This window comes from Lipophrys pholis (genome assembly GCF_963383615.2).
Source record: "Lipophrys pholis genome assembly, chromosome: 13".
Lineage (NCBI taxonomy): Eukaryota > Metazoa > Chordata > Actinopteri > Blenniiformes > Blenniidae > Lipophrys > Lipophrys pholis.
The window spans coordinates 10,745,816-10,764,330 of record NC_137632.1 but is presented as its reverse complement, the minus strand read 5'-3'; the positions used below and the strand labels follow the sequence as shown (position 1 = coordinate 10,764,330).

Here is an 18,515-nt window from a genome sequence, read left to right as displayed (position 1 = left end):
GGGCAATTTGCGATCGCCAGTTAGTGTGGAACTCGCGTTTTTGTGGCGTGGGAGAAAAACCAACACGCCGGGAGAACATGCAAACTCCCACACAGGAAGGCCGAGCATTGGTCCCGGAGCCATCGGGCAAAAGTGGCCCTTCACCACGCTGCAGCTTCAAGATAATAAATAACCTTGAGTGCTTGTTTGTTTTTAACTGAGAGAGAAAACCAGGTGCTAATTACATTCAACTTGTCCTGATTATAGAAATGCTGATTAGTTGACTGCGACTCGAACCAGTGGACTTCTCGCTGTGAGGAAAGAGTAACTCATCAGTTGCATTGATTTTAAAATGGGGGAAAATGCATATTTATAGCTTGTGAAGTGAGCACACAATGAAACAACATAGGAATGATGAAAAGAAGAAACACCCAATGCGTCCATGAGCATATTTAAAATGGGTTTTGTGTTTGTTAACCAGTCCAACAGGAAAGCGATTTGGAGTAACGGGTTTGTTACTGCTGAGAACTGCTGAACTCAATGATCTTGTAGCACGCCTTCAACGGTGCTGGTTTCCCATTAAAGCGGCAGGTTGGGCCTCTTCATCCAACACCTGGTGTAAAAGCACTCAGTTAAAAGTTGTTTGTACGGAGACTTATTTTAAGCAAGCGTGTGCACCGGATGTCAAATGTGTTTTTCACTGAAAAATGCACTTGGCAGTATTTGGGTAGAAAAGTGCCGGAAAAAGTGTGGAGCGGGTGATAGGGGTTAATGGAGTGCATGCCTCTGGGGGCAAAAAGCAAAAAGCTTCGGTATCACACATAGATGGTTTGATTTTTAAGTGCACCTAAGTGCCACGCGGTACCTGAATAAACCCGGGAAATTCGTTCACACACGCTGCACCGAGCAAAGCGCGGGGACCGTCTGAGAAGCCACAACGTGGAGGAATATTGAAGCGATCACGTGGCGCCCCGGGGCTACACGGACAGAGTTGTTCCCCTTGATTGTCTGGGTTTCACTAATCACAGTATCACATGGACACTACGAGTCTGAAGCTCCTCCGCTGTATTGATTTTACATTAAATTCAGGTTAAATCGAAAGTGTGTGTGTGTGTGTGTGTGTGTGTGTGTGTGTGCGTGTGCACCCGGCCCCCCCTCGGGCGATCCTGTGTCTGAGAGGATGATGATTTAGTTTGGCCTGCAAACTGGGCAAGAGGGGATCAATAAAAAGTTAATGAGAGCTGGATTTAACTAGCAGTGTGTGAGTGACAGCTGCGGTTGAATGTCCACAGGTGAACTAGTATCTCACACACACACACACACACACACACATGCACAGGCCTTTTCAATCATCTCCCTAAACGACCTACTAAAATCAATGCTCACAACACGGTGGTGGTAAACATGACTCATTTACAAGAAAAGCAATAGCTGCATACCAAGAATCCAGATTCCAGTAATGCTTTCCCTCTCTCTGTCTCTCTCTCTCTCTCTCTCTCTCTCTCTCTCTCTCTCTCTCTCTCTCTCCCTCTCTCTCTGTGAACGCCACTGATTGGCTGGATTCATTGGAAAGCCCACACATCAGAGGCCAGCGAGGCCTTAAAGACATGAGCGAGAGGTCAACAAAGGTCGCAGGCTGCTCCGAGTCAACTTTACAAACAGTGTGAATAAAAACCACTGAGGGAATGAGAATAAGACGGAGCGGTCTGTTGTGCGCCGCATATACTCCTGCTCGAAGCTGTGTACAAACGATTACCATAGAAAAATCTTTGCAAATACTGGATTGAGGCGCTCCACGGAAGCAGTGGCCTAAATAAAATGCTCGTGGAGAGATGGAAGTCGCAAGCACGAAGGACGTGAATTGCCGCTCTCTCTCGCTCTCTCTCTCCGGGCAGAAGAGTCCCCATCTCCTCCTCCTTTTATTAACGTTAGTAAAAAAGTTCCACCAGGAGGAAAACGACAAGCTCCCGAACTCCTGATTCTTCACTTTAACTGCTGCCGAGCTCCAGTTTCCAGACGAGTTACAAGGCGAGGGAAGAAAGGGAACAATGAAACAGCATCCGGGTGGAATAATATGTAAGAGTCTAACTGGGCTAGAGCTCATTATATAACCAGACCTTACAATGGATATTTAAGTGTCACTTTCATCACGGATGTTTTTTCCATCTTTTTTTCTTTTCTTTTTTTTCTCCGTCATTGCTCTGTCTGTTTTTTTTCCGTTGTGCGTCCTCCTCCTGACGTCGTGATCCTTTTGAAGTGTGCACTCTAGACGCTGGCAAAACAGCTGACTTTCCTCAGATTATTCCGTGCATTATGACAACCCGTCTGGGGTGGAATCATAGGGCGATGACGCAGGAGTCTTTGTTTGTACGGCAAGTTATTAGCGTGGCAATTTTACACGTGTGTTTTCTCAGCCTCTACGCAGACCAGCAGCTTAAACCGTGGCTTATACAAAATGGGATTAATATTAACTCGGTGCATTTGAAATTCGACGGTTAAGTCAATAAAAGCAACATTTGGAATAGAGCGTGTATAATACTGGTTTACGTCTACATCTCAATATGTAATCTTTCCCATAATCTAATTCGAATGGCGGAACTTTCACATATTTCAGATTTAGAACAGACTGAAATATCAGTATATATATGAGTTTTTTGGGGTTTCTTGTCCTTTATCATCCATAAATCGTTCTAGGCCAAACACAGACACTCACATTCGCACCTACAGAATAAACAGTTAGCCTCAAATGGGAGAACATGCAATCTCCACGCAAACAACAAACCGGTTAATGAGGCACGAGTCTTAACCATCACTCACTGTGCGATCCAGTTTTTATTAAATGAAAGAGAAAAAAATATTGAAAAAAAAATATTTCATAAAATCAGATCTGCTCCTTTTGTTTGTGTGTTTGTGTGTTTGTTTGTTTTTTAATCCAGCTTGAGAAATGCAAGACATGTGGTATATTTGTTATAAATAACGACACGCGAATGCTTGTGTCACATAAATAACTAATGTCACCCTTTTTTTATTCCCTCTTGAATTACATATGTTATTGTTTGAGACTTCGTCATTGCGTCATTGTGTCTTCATCCAGGAGCCCAGATTGATGCCGAAGGTCTGAGCACAAAGGAGAAACAATTGATTGTCGTCACAACCTTGAGCCAGTGTGAAGTCTGGTCCTCGCAGGGTTGAACAAGTGCGCCCCCTGCTGAGCAATATCTGAAACGTTCCGTTGAACGGGGCTTTCAGGGCATAAGAGCTCCTCTGGGGTCCGATTGGAAGAGAAGATAGTGAATGAGCTCTGTGGGGAGGTGAAGGTCACGGATCCCACCCAGCCTCTGCTTGCCCACAGTCCTCCTGATGTGTATCCGGCACAGCTGCATTAGAGGAAACACTCCTGGGGACATTCAGGGGAGAAGCAGGAGTCATTCCAGAGAGATGTTTTGATTACCAGCCGGTGCCGACAGCAACATGCCAGTGAAAAAGATCCTGATAGCCGTCCTCGGCGAGGCTGCTGGCTTTGAATACCTCCTGCTTGTCTTAGCAGCTCCTCCGCTCCGCTGCCGGGAGGCGAGAGCTCCAGGGGCCTTTTCCCCTCCCAGTTCAGGAGGAAGCGGTCTGCCCCGTGGTCCAGCAGGACCGACAGCAGCTCGGGGCTGGACAGACGAGCAGCGATGTGCAGGGGGGGGTCGCCGCACACGCTCCTGTTCACACTGGCACCTGAAGGGGGAGGAGAGGTGGGGGGGGGGGGTCAAAGGTTCCTCCGTCCCCACTAATGCCCAGCCTCGCTGACAGAGCTGGCGAATCTTTTCTACACCACATCAATGAATAACAAGATAAACAGACATCAGTAAGGTCGGTATGGAGTTCAGACGTTTCATTACTGTTCACCAAACATGATGCCCTTCAAAACGCACTTGCATCTTTGTGTTGGAGTTTTTCTGTTTTTTTTTTTTTCTTTTCTTTTCAGGAGAAATTGTTTCCGTCGTTGAAGATGAAGTCATGGCGCACAGGATAAAGTCATTGTGTAAAATGTTATGTTGAAAACTAGCCGAGTCCGCAATGACTCGCTGTGACAATCCCTTTTTAATGCACTTATTTATATAGACAAGAATGGGGAATTAACTGACAGCTATTGTTTTCACAAACACCGGCAACACACGAGAGGCTAAAAACAAAAGGGACGACTTCAAACATGCAAGTTTGCTTCGAAGAAGGACGGGGAAATGTAAGGTGTAAAAGCACAGGATGAAATGTGTCATTGAATGTTTGAAAAATCCTTTTAAAAAGCGGAGAAATGCCCAAACAATTCAGATGTTCGATTTATTGATCAGTTTACTGCAATTAAAAGACAAATAAACATTCTGTAAAGAGATTGACATTTAGATGAACTCCTCTCTTATATGCAGTGTGTTCTAGTAAGGTACGCAGTATTCGGTGGTAAAATGTTAGATTCCCGCTGTAAATTCTAAACACACGTCTTTCGCTGAACACGGCATCATCGCGACGTCTAAGAAAAAGGTCTTGTCGTGTAAGTAAAAGTAAAGCCTCTGCTTCCTTTTAACGTAAAACACTGGTGAATAAGATGAGAGCAGTGACGTAGGATTTACCGAGTCGAAGCAGCGTCTTCGCCGCACCGAGGCGCCGACTGGAGCAGGCCACCTGGAGAGGGGATCCTAATACGTCGATATGCTGATCCACGTCCGCGCCGCACTCCACAAGAGGGTCAATGCACTCGGCGTGACCTGCCGGGGAGTTACCAGCACCGTCACAATGAGAGGTGGTGTACTTGAAAGAGTCCGCTCTCGCTCGTGTTTCACTTTGCAGACTAAAAAAAGATTTCTCTGGGAAGGTTTTAGGTTTTCGCACATTCTGCGTATTTTGTTTCAACCTGATCAGAGTAGATCATCTATGCGTGTGCAGAAGGAATGTGACCTCTGACCTTTGGCTGCGGCGCTGTGGATAGGAGAGCCAGACAGGCCGGTTCCCCAGGGGGTGGCGCCGTGCTGAAGAAGCAGCGACACGCAGGTCACATGACCCCAGGAACAGGCTTCTGTAAGGGCGGTCTGGCCATCAATGGTGGAACTGTTCACCTTACATTGGGGGGGGGGGGGGGGGGGGGAGACATGAATATATCTGTCGTTATATTTTCTGGGAATGTCTACAAGACTTAATCACAAGTGTTGAAATATAAATGCAAAATAAATGAAATGATCAGAAAACGTGCCAGAAGTGACCCATTGATAGTTTGTGTACCATCGGGTGTGCAGTGCCTGACACTGAATACACAAGTCTTCCTCAAGATTTGTGCTAAATAATGAGTTTTCGTGTCGCACAGAGCTGCTCGTTGGGTTAATTCCTTACTAAGATGTGCCCTCCGTCAGTTCCACTCTAACAATAATTGATCGCGCTGTTATAGACTTGAGTCTTCGAGCTTAACAGAAAACACATGATTTGACATCATCGTCCGAGCGGTCCGTTTCACACAAATAAAACAAAATCATAAGCGCCTGACTGACGTTTGCCCCGCTTTCCATCAAAAACTTGGCGCATGCAGCGTGGCCTCGCATGCATGCTCCATGCAGGGGCGTGAATTTATCCAGCGTGTTGACGTTCACACATGCACCCTGCGAGCAAAAAACAAAAAAGAAAGGAAAACACAAAACACATTTATCCACTGAAATACATCAGAATTGTTTTAACACGTTGGCGAAGAACATTCAATGTTAAGCTTGAAAAACCTGAATTAACCGCTTGTGTGTTGAAGTAATGTTTTCTATAATGACTCTGTATAATAAATAATGTAAATAAATAGATTCTACCTGTGCGAGGAGCTTTCTCAGAGCCAGGATCCTCCCATTGTAGGCTGCGTCATGAAGGGGAGACCAAACCGATTCCACATCTTCGAGCAAACACCAACAATAAACAGCTGCTCACCATCCAGCCTCCAGATATTACACGTGTTCATTACAATCACTTGCTCAAACTGTAAATCCCCAAAAAAAAGTGTCTGCAGCTGCAGGGAGAGCTGGGGCTGCCAGGCGTATACTCACCACCCATCAAAGGGTTTGAGGGAAAAACGACGGCTCCCCTTTGACATGCCGCGTCTTTCTGAGGCTCTTTGCGTCCAGCAGACATACTTCACAGTGTTGCTCCAAAACAAATAGTTTTTTGTTGGTGTTTCTTAAGGGGGGGGGGGGCGTGGGAGTGTACCTGATTGTTTTTCGTTCTGCAGATATTTCGGATAGATTATCTTTGCTTTTAGGCAAGCTGTGACAGACCTTCTTGGTGTCGTGATGTCACTTCCCCTGAAAACAAAGTATTTGCCCTGCAGGAAACAGGCTGGTTGAATGTTACAGTTGGTCCTCTGCCAATGAGGGAGGAGCACGAGGAGGCGAGAGGGCTTGTTGAGCAGGTCTGTAATTTGACTCGGTACATCCACGCCCATCCTGCGGGGCAGCGGCGAAGGTGTTTGTTGAGGTGGTGAATAGAAACAAGAGTCATTTGTTCATCTTACATGTGGGAAGTTGGAGCCGAACACGAATACACAATGTGTTCTGAGTTTAAGTGGGGTTTTTTTTTGTAATTCATTTGAAATCATACTTCAATCGTACCTCCTCTGCGATGTGAAAAGGTTTTTGTTCATTTGTCAAAACGTCTAAAAGTTTGGTATTAATAATATTTGTTCAAGACATAATAATAATCCATAAACTGAGGTTAGAATGTCACAAAAGCATCACTTCATGTTGCACAAAGCCGATCAGTTACAATGGACTGGAATACACCTGGAATAAAACAAAGACCTAAAATCCCCTAAAAAAAATCAAAGCACCTATTGTAATCACATAAAAAATAAGTTTAAATAAATGTTTCATTATGGATTTGTGCACACGAATGATGATTTTATCTTATAATGGGCGCAGTGGGTGCCAGTCAGTGTTCAAGTTATTCTAATAATCAAATAATCATAGATGCAGTCCTGCACATGCTCTTATACCTCTGTTACTAACTCATTTTAACCATAACTTGTTAAAATATATACTTTATGTCAATATATAGATGCACATGACAATTATACAATCATATATTTTGCAAAGTAGAGCGAAACTGATCAAAACCAGCCATATTTTAGTTCCAGACATTTACTCTAAATATGCCTTATTGAGTGTTTTTAATAGTTGCTTTCGGTTTCAGTAGCTTTCTGTGTACAGGGCATATGTTTAACAGTGTTTTCTGGTATTTCAAGATAAATGCATCAATCAGGTGCACACTAATTGGGAGCAGAAGATGTTTTTCCACAGCAAAAGAGCCAAACACTGGTGCTTATGTTATTCTAACAAATAAAGACTGATTAAGAATCTGCTCTGCTTCAGCGTCCAGTCCATAAGATCTCCTGAGAAAAGATAAATTGACCTCTGACCTCACTAAAGGGAGCCGCTATAGGAGCTAATTTCTTCACAACAGCACATCAATTGCCTATAGAGTATCTGTATTTTTTTATTTATTTTTCCTAGTAAATCTTGTGTGACTCTAAAAAAAAAAAAAAACAGTTGTGCCACGTGTTTCTGAACGCTGAGGTGATTAGTTTAGGTTGCTGGTGGTGATCCACTATAACTACAATACAATTGTAGGTTATAGGAGCAGCTAAGTCGTTTTTCACAACACATTCCCAAGTGTGGTGCAGCAGCAGCAATATCTCCCGCGTTTGGAGCTTCAATCACATTATATGAAGACCAGCAGAGGGCAGCCGCACAGAGCAGATGTTGAAAGCGAGTCGACACTCGGACTGTATTCCTCCGGGGAGCCGTTAATCCCTGGCAGCAGGCTACAAGCTTGCCATGCAATTGACTTTGTGCCTTGTCAAGGAAGGTGCATGTGGATTAGAATACCATTGTACAAACTGAATGAATGCCCTCTCTGTTGTTCTGAATAATGAGAGCCCTTGACGGGTTGTTCTCCCCAAAAATAAATCTCATCCAAATGTCCACCAGTGTTCTCAGATCTCAGGCCAAAGCGAGAAAGATCAAACAGCCGCCGTGACCTCTCCTGCACCGACACTGGGTCAGTGTCTGCGCCATGCATGCAGGACACAGATAAATGAGCCAGCAGAATGCGGGAAGAAGTTTTCTTTGGTCTCCTATAAATAAGAAATAAAAAAGTCTGCCTTTCATTATTGAATGAATAATTCAAGTAAAATAGTTGGGTTTGGAGTTGTGAGGAATATCTTAATGCAGCTCGTCTCTCATAAATACATTAAATTGATTGTCAATTGTGCATCTTTTGCACACTGAAGCCATTGTTATACAGACAGTGATACAATATGTTGATATTTCAAAGTGCACAGGCCTGGCAGTCCTGCATAAATATAGCATATGTACATGAACATGATTTGTATGAAATATTCCACATGATTTGGCTCTATAGATCCTCGTATCTCTCTCAGTATATGAACCAGCACAGATCCCGCATGGCGGCGTTCACTAATACGTGTGAAATAATCAAAGCTAATGGCAGAAAATGCAGTTAACTTTATCAAACATTGGGTTTTGTGGTACAAGAGGACAATCTTACAGACTTTAAACCAGTAAAAGGAAACCTATTTGTGAAGGACACACATGTTGTCTGTGGTAATGGTATATGTATGTAAATATTTGCATGGGAAATTGCCGTGAAACATCATTCGCAGATCTGCTGAGAGTCCTGTGTGTGTGTGTGTGTGTGTGTGTGTGTGTGTGTGTGTGTGTGTGTGTGTGTGTGTGTGTGTGTGTGTGTGTGTGTGTGTGTGTGTGTGTGTGTGGTGTGTGTGGGTGTGTGTGTGTGTGTGTGTGTGTGTGTGTGTGTGTGTGTGTGTGTGTGTGTGTGTGTGTGTGTGTGTGTGTGTGTGTGTGTGTGTGTGTGTGGCCCACATCACCTCCTGAAGAGTCACTTTAATGTTGAGGTCTTGTAGATTCCTTACAGACACTTTGAGGCTAACGGGATGAATGAGTGAACCTTCTGCCTTTAAGGAGCCTGCTTATTAGTTCAGCCACTGAGTAATGGAGGACCCCCCCCCCCCCACCCCCCACCCCACCTCCCAGCATCTGTCATGTGGTGTTTGTGGTATGACTCTGTCTGGAGTCCTTCTAACCAAAACTATGTGTCTGTATAAAACGTAATATGGTGCATAGAAGTGCTTCCATGTGGCTTTTACTCATTTGTAATTCAAAAGATATATTGTGTGTTCATGTTTTCTTGTTATATTTAGACTGTCGAGTTGATGTGTTGATGTTTTCATATCATGGTCAACTGACATACTTCATAATTAATCCAAATCATAACAACAAATCTGAATGTCTGAATCAGACAGTGCAGCAAAATAAAGAAATCAATAAACTGTGTACATAAAATTCCTTCTATCCCCTCCCAAATAAACCTACAGTCGCCTATTGAACTCAACTCACTGAATGTCAGACCTGAATCTTTCACACAACAGTTCTTTGTGGGTTTCTAGTATTGTGTGGCACACTTTAAGCTTACAACTAGAGGGGGATTAAATGGAAGCACATGATGATTCAACCCCGTGATTTCTGAGAGTTGGGTCATGGACTCAGTCATTTCCTCTCCCTTTCTTTTCCCTTTTCTTCGTTCTCCCCACACACCGGAGCCCGCTTCTCTCTGCCCCTCTCACTCCCCCTCTCTCCCTCCGTCCCTCTCTCTGCTCTTCCCCGATGGCATCCCCGCGCCTGGAGACCTTCTGCTGCCCGAACCGAGACGCAGCCACCGAGTTCGTCGTGTCCTTCCAGCCGGTCCTGTTCGGGGCTCTGAGCCTGGGCAGCGCCGCTTTGAGCTTCTTGTTTGCGACTCTCCAAATTCTGCCCAAGCGCAAAGGATACCGTAGACTGGGGCAGTATCCTCTGCCCAGGCCCGCGTCCTCCTCGCGGATACTGTTCATCATCACTATATGTGACATTCTGGGTTGTGCAGGTAAAACCAAAAAGTGCCGGAACTCACTTGGTATTTTTCATGTTTACTAAAAGAAAGAACGGTCTGCTTTATCCGCCTGTTGCTGCTTTCTGGTTCCAATTACGCACGCATTACGCACGCATACTTTAACCCTTTTGTGGCTGCCGAAGAGAAATTTGTTTGGTCTATTTTTGATCCTGATTTATAGAAGATCCTGCGCTTCATTTAAAGCCGAAGAGTGAATCGTGACCTATGGGTATGACTCATAGAAGTGACTCACAGGCGAAATGCAACGGAATTCTCAAACCGAGCGCTTCCACACAAAAAACGAGCACTGCAGGTTATTCTGCTGTGCAAAAAAAAAAAGTTAGGTGACATTTGAACTCCTCATCCAACTCCTGCTTCCAGTGAGAATGAAGACAGATGAAGTCATGCATTTCTCTCTGAGCTTTTCCTTCTCTTCTGCAATCTTAACAGCTCGAAGCTGAATGTCGTTTTTTGTTTTTTTTTAGTGCAGAACAGCGTGGAGTCTGCCTCACATAAACATTCCTGGAGAGCTCCCATTTGTTTTTTTCCACAGAGGAGCAGGGGAGCTTTATAAATAGGAAATGGAAACACCCTTATAAAAACACACCTGGGGGAGGCTCAGATTTCCATTATGTCATTTAAAAGACTCCATGACTGAATCTAATTAATACAAGTTGAACAAGGACATCGGGTGTGATTCTAAAATGTTAATTAAAAACAGACCATTTTCACAGCATTTTCTAAAGTTTGCTTATTCATGTCCAAATGTGGAAAATCACGTTTGGGCGTGTCATTGCTGGGGGCTGATGGGCGGGTCCACTATGTCAGAGACCAGAGATTGATTCATATATTTTCAAACTTTTACAAAATCACTATTTTGTGTGCTCATATAATCAAGCACAAATGCTTTCAGTCATCACAATTCAATATTCTTAAATTTAATAGGTTTCTGTTATTAGATATTATGTGCCAATCGTGTGGAAATAGAGTTTGTGGACTTCCTGTATTTGTATGCGTGTGTTTATTGCTTCTCTTTTTCTGTTCACTCTCGAAGTTGTGGAATCTGTTCCCCTCTGACAATTCTAAACTATGTGATGCTTCCCTCCTCCAGGTATCATGGTGAGATCATCCGTGTGGCTCGGCCTGCCAAACATTGTTGACAGCATCTCTGTGGCCAACAACACTGACGTCTGGCCAGAGGTCTTCTGCGTGGGCAGCGCGGTACGTATGGGTTTTGTCAAAGCGTCGCATTGTTCAACACTTCAGTTACACTTTGACGTGATACGGCCGCGTCTTTGCACAAGACTTGACGGATGACAGGAAGGAGAGTGCAGCCGTAAAAGAGAGAGTTTGTGCAAACAGATCTCATGCAGGACCTCGGAAAATCCAGATTTTATGGACAGAAGGGGTCATTTGCTTTAATTCAATACAATCCTGTCACAGCCGTCACAGTGTGTCTTCTGACAGGATTTCATCAACTGTGAGTCCCCTTGAGCTCCGACTTATTTCAAAAGCAATGAATTGAGTTCATCAAAATCTTGTTCCCTTGTTGATTTAACATAATTTCATTGCAGATCTTTTCAAACAAAAGATCGAGATGTAGTGCACCTTTATAAAATATTACATGTCAGTGAATGTATGGATTTCTTTTTTTTGCAGAGTTCAGATCCAGAATCTTTTAATACTCATGTTCTAGACATTATGAGGCGCCTTCAGCCTGGTTCCAATCCAGCCATCTTCTACATTACTTTATCCTTCTCAGAGTTATAAGAGCAAAGGAACCATTTAAATAAACCCGATGCATGCTTTTAATACATGTCTGCCACACATTTTTTAAAATTTGATCACATGTGTGTGTGTGTTTGTGTGTGTGTTACAGATGTGGATCCAGTTGTTTTTCAGCGCCTCGTTTTGGTGGACCTTCTGTTATGCTGTTGACGTCTTCCTGGTGGTTAAGACATCTGCAGGAATCAGGTTGTTCCATCATCACCTTCCTTCTGCAGTTCATTAACACCTCTACATCTCCCCCCGCTTCATCCTGAACCTTCATATCCAGCCAAACGAATAAGACATCTTTCCCTCACTTTTCTTTGCTGCGTTTTACTCCATTTTCCCCTGCTTCATCTAAATCCGCTTCGATTCTGTCATTCAAAATGACTTTCTTGTGTTGTTCTATGCGTGGCCGCCACAGCCCATGTAGCACATGTGGTCTGTGAGCGTTGGGAGAAAAGAAAAAAAAAAACCTCATCCTGAAGATGCAGAGCTGCGGCACGTGTTGTGATCTCTGTCTCATGACTTGTTTCTTTCCCTATCAGCACCATTGTCCTCTACCACATGATTACATGGGGTCTGGCAGTGCTGCTCTGTATTGAAGGAGTGGCCATGCTCTACTACCCCTCCATCTCTGAGTAAGACACTTTGAAATCTTTGCCCGTAAGAAAACTCAAACTTTGTTTTGTATGTAAGACCGAACTAACGACATGTATCACGTTGTTGTTTTTTAATCTGTTTGATACATTGACTCCTACGACACTCACTAAGTTTAACACAAACAGATGATACTTCATACAAGCAGTATCATCCCTCCCAGTATTCATATCAGTGAAAGAGGGAAAATGCTCCTTTGTTCTTATTTTTGGGTTTTCTAAAGCAGAGCTTGTGGTTTGCTCAAACTTCCTGATGAACTCTACACAGTCATAGTATCCTTTCTTTTCTTGCATATTTTTGCAGGTTTTCTCTTCAGATCATTTATAGCGTGAGAGCACAGGGGCTCCCGAGGAGGAATTTGAGAAAAGACCCAACAGTGATGTAAAAGAAATCCAATACTGACAGCTGTATTTCATATTTAGACTACAAATTCTTGCTTTTATGAGATAGGTTACAGTGAACATCAAGTCTCTTCAGTTATGTTGTTCCGTCTGCTTCTACGGTGCTGTTTATTCAAAACAATCTTAAGCAGCTTAAGTGGAGCAAAACAAGAACGGCATACTTTTAACATTGCCTGTGATCACAAAGTGTAACATTGACCGTCAACAGTTATTTGTCGGAGTGTTTTATTTATTTATTTTTTTTACTTTTGTCCCTTTTGACTTTTCCCACTGCCATTCGAAGTAAACACAATAATTTTGTTAAGCTCCACAAACTTGTGCTTTCCAGTGCCGATTGAATTATTTGTCACATTTTGTTTTGTGCAGCTGTGAGCAGGGCCTCCAGCACGCCATCCCTCACTATGTGACCACGTATGCCCCCATGCTGCTTGTCCTCATAGCGAACCCCGTCTTCTTCAGTCGGACCGTGTCTGCAGGTCGGTTCCTCATGCTCACGGTGAAGAAGTACATCGGTTTATGTGTGCGTGTGTGTGTGTGTGTGTGTGTGTGTGTGTGTGTGTGTGTGTGTGTGTGTGTGTGTGTGTGTGTGTGTGTGTGTGTGTGTGTGTGTGTGTGTGTGTGTGTGTGATAACAGAGAAAATAAACCCTCTCGTCTTTTCCAATCCAGTGACATCACTGCTGAAGGGACGACAGGGAATCTACACGGAGAACGAGAGACGGCTGGCCAACGAGATCAAAATACGCTTCTTTAAAATAATGTTGGTGTTCTTTATCTGGTATGTTACTATTCTTCATCTATGAGACGCATCAAATGTACTGCTCTGCATAAAGAGGGAAAACAGGAGGTGCTGTCAAAAGTCAATAATGATGCTCTCACATCACTTTTATTTGAATCTGTTTAAAACCCCAGAATGTATAAAACAATATAAGTTGTGGGTTTTATGGGTGGCTGATGGGCCACAATCATTTTTGCCAGAGAAAGCAAAGTATTGGAGTCTTTTCTGGTTTCCTGCACAAAGTTATTGCACCTGGTCAGGAAATAATGTCGCAAATGCCCCCATATAAAAGCAAATATCATTATTATACCGCGTTAACTTTAATAAGCTTACTTCCACAAAATGTTGTACGACGTTTTGTGGGTTGTTTATTTCCCTGACTAATTTGAATGAAGTTTGTACAAATTGCCTTTAATGTCTTTTTCCTCGTGTGTTTATGCAGCCAGTTTAAATTCATTTCCAAATTCTATTAAGAAATAACTTGGACTTGAGGGTTTGTTTGTGTTTAAGTCAGCCTTATTTTGGGACATGTTTATAAAATCATCCATGGTCATAAAAGAATATTGTGAAAAGTATGTGTTGAATTACCTCACGAGGATTAAGTAGGTTTGATAAATACACCTCGCAGGTCCACCAATAGACTGATTGTATTTCTTTCCCTGTGTGGCGTGTGCAGTGGCAGGAAGAAAATATGAGGGTCAGGGGAATGCCTTGTCCCAGCATGTTGTGTTTAAGATCTATTTCTTTTTAAAGAAATCCTTATGAAAAGATGTTGAGGGTAAAACTCCAATATATTGAATTACAACACAACTGTTGATCTGAATGAAGATAATAAACTTGAAAAAGAAATGATCATGGCAGTAGGCCACTATATAAAAAGATTAACCACATCTCAGGAATAAAACTAAAGAGTTGAGCAGCAGATAACAACAAAGTCTCATGATGGGAAAATCCTCAGAAAGTCTGATATTCAGGTTATTCAAGCAAAAAGCCCATCATCTGATTTCAGTTTTTATTAGTTTTATATCGAATAAAACTGGACAAGGGTTTGTGGATCATGCGATCTGCAGGATTTGACACAAGTCTGGCCAGACTGAATGGAGTGGGAAGACCCGCTGGTCCCTGTCCCGACGTCTGACTCTCTGGCATTAACTAAAATCTCCTGAGATTTATTAGTGAACGTGAAATTATTAAAACCAGCACAAGAAGAGCGCAAGAAACAAGTTCCTGCACGCAGTAAATTGCATTATCTTTAATAGGGAATAAATTTGTTTCACGCTTTAGTTGGATTCCCAACATCATCAATGAGAGCCTCCTCTTCTATCTGGAGATGCAGAGGGACATCAATGACGGCGGGTTGAGGGACATCAGGAACGCGGCGCTCATCACCTGGTTTATCATGGTGAGCTCCAAAACACTAACCTAAATCACTCCTGAACCCCCTCTCTTACCGCCAAGGCTCTGGGGAGGATTTACCTGTGTCTTCCTCGCTCAGGGCATCCTGAACCCCATGCAGGCGTTCCTCAACACTCTGGCCTTCCACGGCTGGACGGGCCTCGGCGTGGACTTCAGCCTGCATCGGAGGAGGGAGCTGGCCTGGGACTCCGTCTCTACGTCGGTGCCCAACGCGGGCAGCCACAACCCCGTAGTGGGGACGACTCTGCTCTACCAGAGTCACGTTCAGGGAGCCCAGAAAAACATGATGGGGAACGGACAGCCCCACTCCGACGCCATCAGTGTCCTCTCAGAAGGTAATTGGCCTCGGGGTGGCGAACACGGCTCGCCGGTGTACCAGGGCTGGTGAGCTTGATGAACTGTTATTTTCATATAAAATGTCTTTTCCTAACTTAGAAGCCTTTTTCTTTTTTTTTTTTTAAATTAAATTAAATTAAATTATCTACACGGTTTAATATCAAAAATCGCTGACCGGGACCAAATTCAAGCAGTGAATGATGTTAAGTAGCTTTTTTTTTCTTTTTCTTTTTTACATTGGTGCTGTAGCCGAGTCCTGCTGAGGTAAAGATGAAGAGTGTTGGAGCGTTATGTAACACACTGCAGAACTGTCTGTTTCTGTCTGTACTGAAGAGTGCAGGGAAGAGTGGGGAAGTGCACAGCATGGGAAGTTACAGATCTGCCCGCTTTTCCTCTGAACTGAGGAGGTGAAACGAACATCGCTGCTCTCGTTCTGTGTTTTGGTTTCCCACCGTCACTGAGCTGCTAAATAAGACAATCAACAGGCTGAATACGTCCGGATGTCTCTCCATAATGCGACTCTTCGTTCTGTAATATTATTGGGAATATTTATTCTCTCACGTCTGCGACACGTTTTCAAGATCTGCTTGTTTGTGCACAAATGTAGCTCCTGTACAAAAAGGACATTCATTGTTTTGTATCTTTGGTGTCTTGAATGTGAAAAGTATCTAGAAATAAAAGTAACTTTTTTTTTTAATGACTTTTTTTATTTGGTTTATCATTTATTTTGCAGAGCTCCTCACCCACTTTTTTTTGGTCCGAATCGTAGTGTTGGGGAAATAACAAAATAAGATTTTTTATGAGTTCTTATTTTCACACAATGCTGGTGCATGTTGGAAAAAAAAAAAAAATCTAGATATATAAAACAAAGGCTTAAACCTTGCCACTGCGCGACACACATATACGCCGTACATTTGTTCTACGTGTAAGATCCCAGCACAGATGTAGTTTGGTGAACTGAATTTGTCGTGTTCGGGCATCCTTAAGTAATCTAACCTTATTTTGTCTTGCTAGGTTCAGAGTCTAGTACAGTTGAAATCCACATTTCCAGCGAGCTGCGAGACTATGAGGATGTAGACGCTGACGGAGAATCCCTGGAGAACTCTGTGAGGCACTAGCCGGGGCCGTCGTCAGTCCACCTCTGTCGTCTTATGCAGCACGGCGCCATTTTTTTTCTTTCCCCTCCTTAGTCACTTTTTGTCATAGTTTGTCTCCTTATTGCCTCTATTATCTTGTTTAGGTTTGACCCGGTCACAGGGTCTCAGTAGCTGGCTTGACGGAGTCGGTTGGAGTCTTGATTTCAAGCTTTGTTTATCCCGACGGAGCATTTTTTTTAAAAAAAATCTGTCTGCAGTTCAGTGTGGCGCTCCGTTACAGACTCATCACCTGAGGAGGCCCCGGAGCGACTGCTCCTTTTTTATAATAGTCAGCCAACAGAGCAAACATGACATTTTCCAATTAACAATTCACGGTCTGACCTTTAAAAGTACTTGTCGAGCTTAAAGGAAAGATTTCTCCAGGCCTCGTCTTTCAATCGGTTGCACTGGATTTGTGAAATGCACTTTTGACATCAAGCTGAAAACAGAATGTAATAAGCTAGTGTAGTTTTTTTTCTTTTTCTTTTTTGAAACAGTTGTTTCACTTCCTACCATCTTTCTTGTATTTTTGCACACTTGTATTTTGTGTTATTAAACAAACAGAATTTCTGTTGAATCCTGCTCGTGAGATTTGTTTCTGCTGTAATCCCAATCCAGACGTTTTCACGGTCGCGATGTGACTGAACTCTGAAAATGCAAACGACGCACAGCCAAGCACCACCACGACGACGACTACACGCCGCGTGAAATCATGACACGAGCGTGTGTTTTCTGATATCAAAATAGAGTAATTTATTTTGAGACACTGAATGACTTCAACATTTCGTCTTGAAAACAGGTGAAAGCGCCCTCCAACTGGGCGCAAAAAGAGATAGATAGGTAGCTGTCACAGCACTTGTTCCATATTGAGCTCCGTAGCATGCCAAGAACGGCCACCAACCCACAGCCCAATTCTCAGTCTGACACAGACAATAATGGCTCTCAGCAAATTATTAAAAAAAAACTAAAAAAAAAAACAAAAAAAAAAAACCAGAACAAGATCAGGAAACAATGCAACACCCAACAGCATCCAATTGTAACGTTTAAAAAAAAAAAGAAGAAAAAAAAAAAAAAGACAGAAATTAACCATTGGACCTTCAACTTTCAGCTAAACCTGAACATTTGCTGAACTTCCGAACACAAAAAGTGCACTTTATGTTGCTGTGGTTGACTAAAGGTGAGAAGGGCCGGAGAACAAGGCGAATAGAAGTGGTGGCAGGTTGGTTGAAGTAGAAAGTATCATCCACTTTATCTCGTGACAGTCAAGCGTGCCGTTTCACTGTTGAAAGCCCAGCCCACAACGTCAGACACCCCTGGCGGCGACACGGAGCGCGACTTCTGCCACCTTCTGGTCAAAATGAGAGGGTCATTTTCCTGAAGAACGATCGCGGTGAAAGTGCCGAGCTGGGCTGATCCTTCTCCTCCTGCGCCTTCCGGCGTCCTGCTCCACGAACAGAATGAACTGGCAGAAGAGGCCAAAGCAGGAGAGGAGCGGGCGCCGACACCCAGAGCTGTAGACGAGAGGATTCCCTGAACGCGGGTAACCTGGCGCGCGCCTGCTTCCATGACTTCCAGTGATCAATAGAGAAAAGCAAGGTCTGCGAAACACATTTGTTTTGCTGCCATTTGTGACTTGTTTGAAAAAAAAAATAAAAAAACACACACACACACACAAAAAAAATAAAAAAAAATAACAGGTTGATGCAACAGAAATGATCAAAGTTCAAAAAGACTATCAACAGAAGCTGATGAGACATGCACTTCACTTAAAAAGTGGTCTTGTCAAGAATTAACAGGAAAGATGTGACAGCTCTAGCCACTTCAGAGCCCCTACAGGATGGCAATAAAGTGTACTGTATATAAACATATATACACAGTATATAAGTCTGTGTATTAATCTAATTTACATATCTTTACATTCTTTAAATTTACATCCAGAAAGGGAGAAAATTCTCTTTGTAAACCGCACTTTTCACATCTTGTCCACAAAATGACTTTTTTCTTTCTTTTTTTTGTTTGTTTGTTTGTTTGTTTGTTTGTTGTTTTTTTTAAATCTCGAGTGAATTGAGCAGGTC

The 18,515-nt window shown here is 43.1% G+C and overlaps 2 protein-coding genes across 3 annotated transcripts; one reads left to right on the top strand and one right to left on the bottom strand.

Annotated features, from left to right (window-relative positions):
- Positions 1-2,792: 2,792 nt before the first annotated feature.
- On the bottom strand, positions 2,793-6,309 carry LOC308118794 (ankyrin repeat and SOCS box protein 9-like). 2 transcript variants are annotated; one of them, XM_080478371.1, is made up of 7 exons: positions 6,033-6,309; positions 5,802-5,881; positions 5,499-5,606; positions 4,922-5,072; positions 4,590-4,724; positions 3,508-3,699; positions 2,793-3,376 (listed from the first exon to the last, which is right to left on the bottom strand). In XM_080478371.1, exons 1-7 carry the CDS (start codon positions 6,115-6,117, stop codon positions 3,225-3,227), a joined length of 903 nt encoding a protein of 300 aa, XP_080334497.1. In that variant the 5' UTR covers positions 6,118-6,309; the 3' UTR covers positions 2,793-3,224. The 2 variants fall into 2 exon arrangements, with proteins under 2 accessions (XP_080334497.1, XP_080334498.1); XM_080478372.1 differs by lacking the exon at positions 5,499-5,606 and having other exon boundaries at positions 6,033-6,295.
- Positions 6,310-9,544: 3,235 nt separating this feature from the next.
- On the top strand, positions 9,545-17,022 carry gpr143 (G protein-coupled receptor 143). Its single transcript, XM_080477906.1, has 9 exons — positions 9,545-9,942; positions 11,060-11,169; positions 11,828-11,922; positions 12,264-12,356; positions 13,143-13,252; positions 13,444-13,552; positions 14,837-14,954; positions 15,048-15,303; positions 16,319-17,022. The coding sequence occupies exons 1-9, from the start codon at positions 9,687-9,689 to the stop codon at positions 16,420-16,422; spliced, it is 1,251 nt and encodes a 416-aa protein (XP_080334032.1). The 5' UTR covers positions 9,545-9,686; the 3' UTR covers positions 16,423-17,022.
- Positions 17,023-18,515: the final 1,493 nt, after the last annotated feature.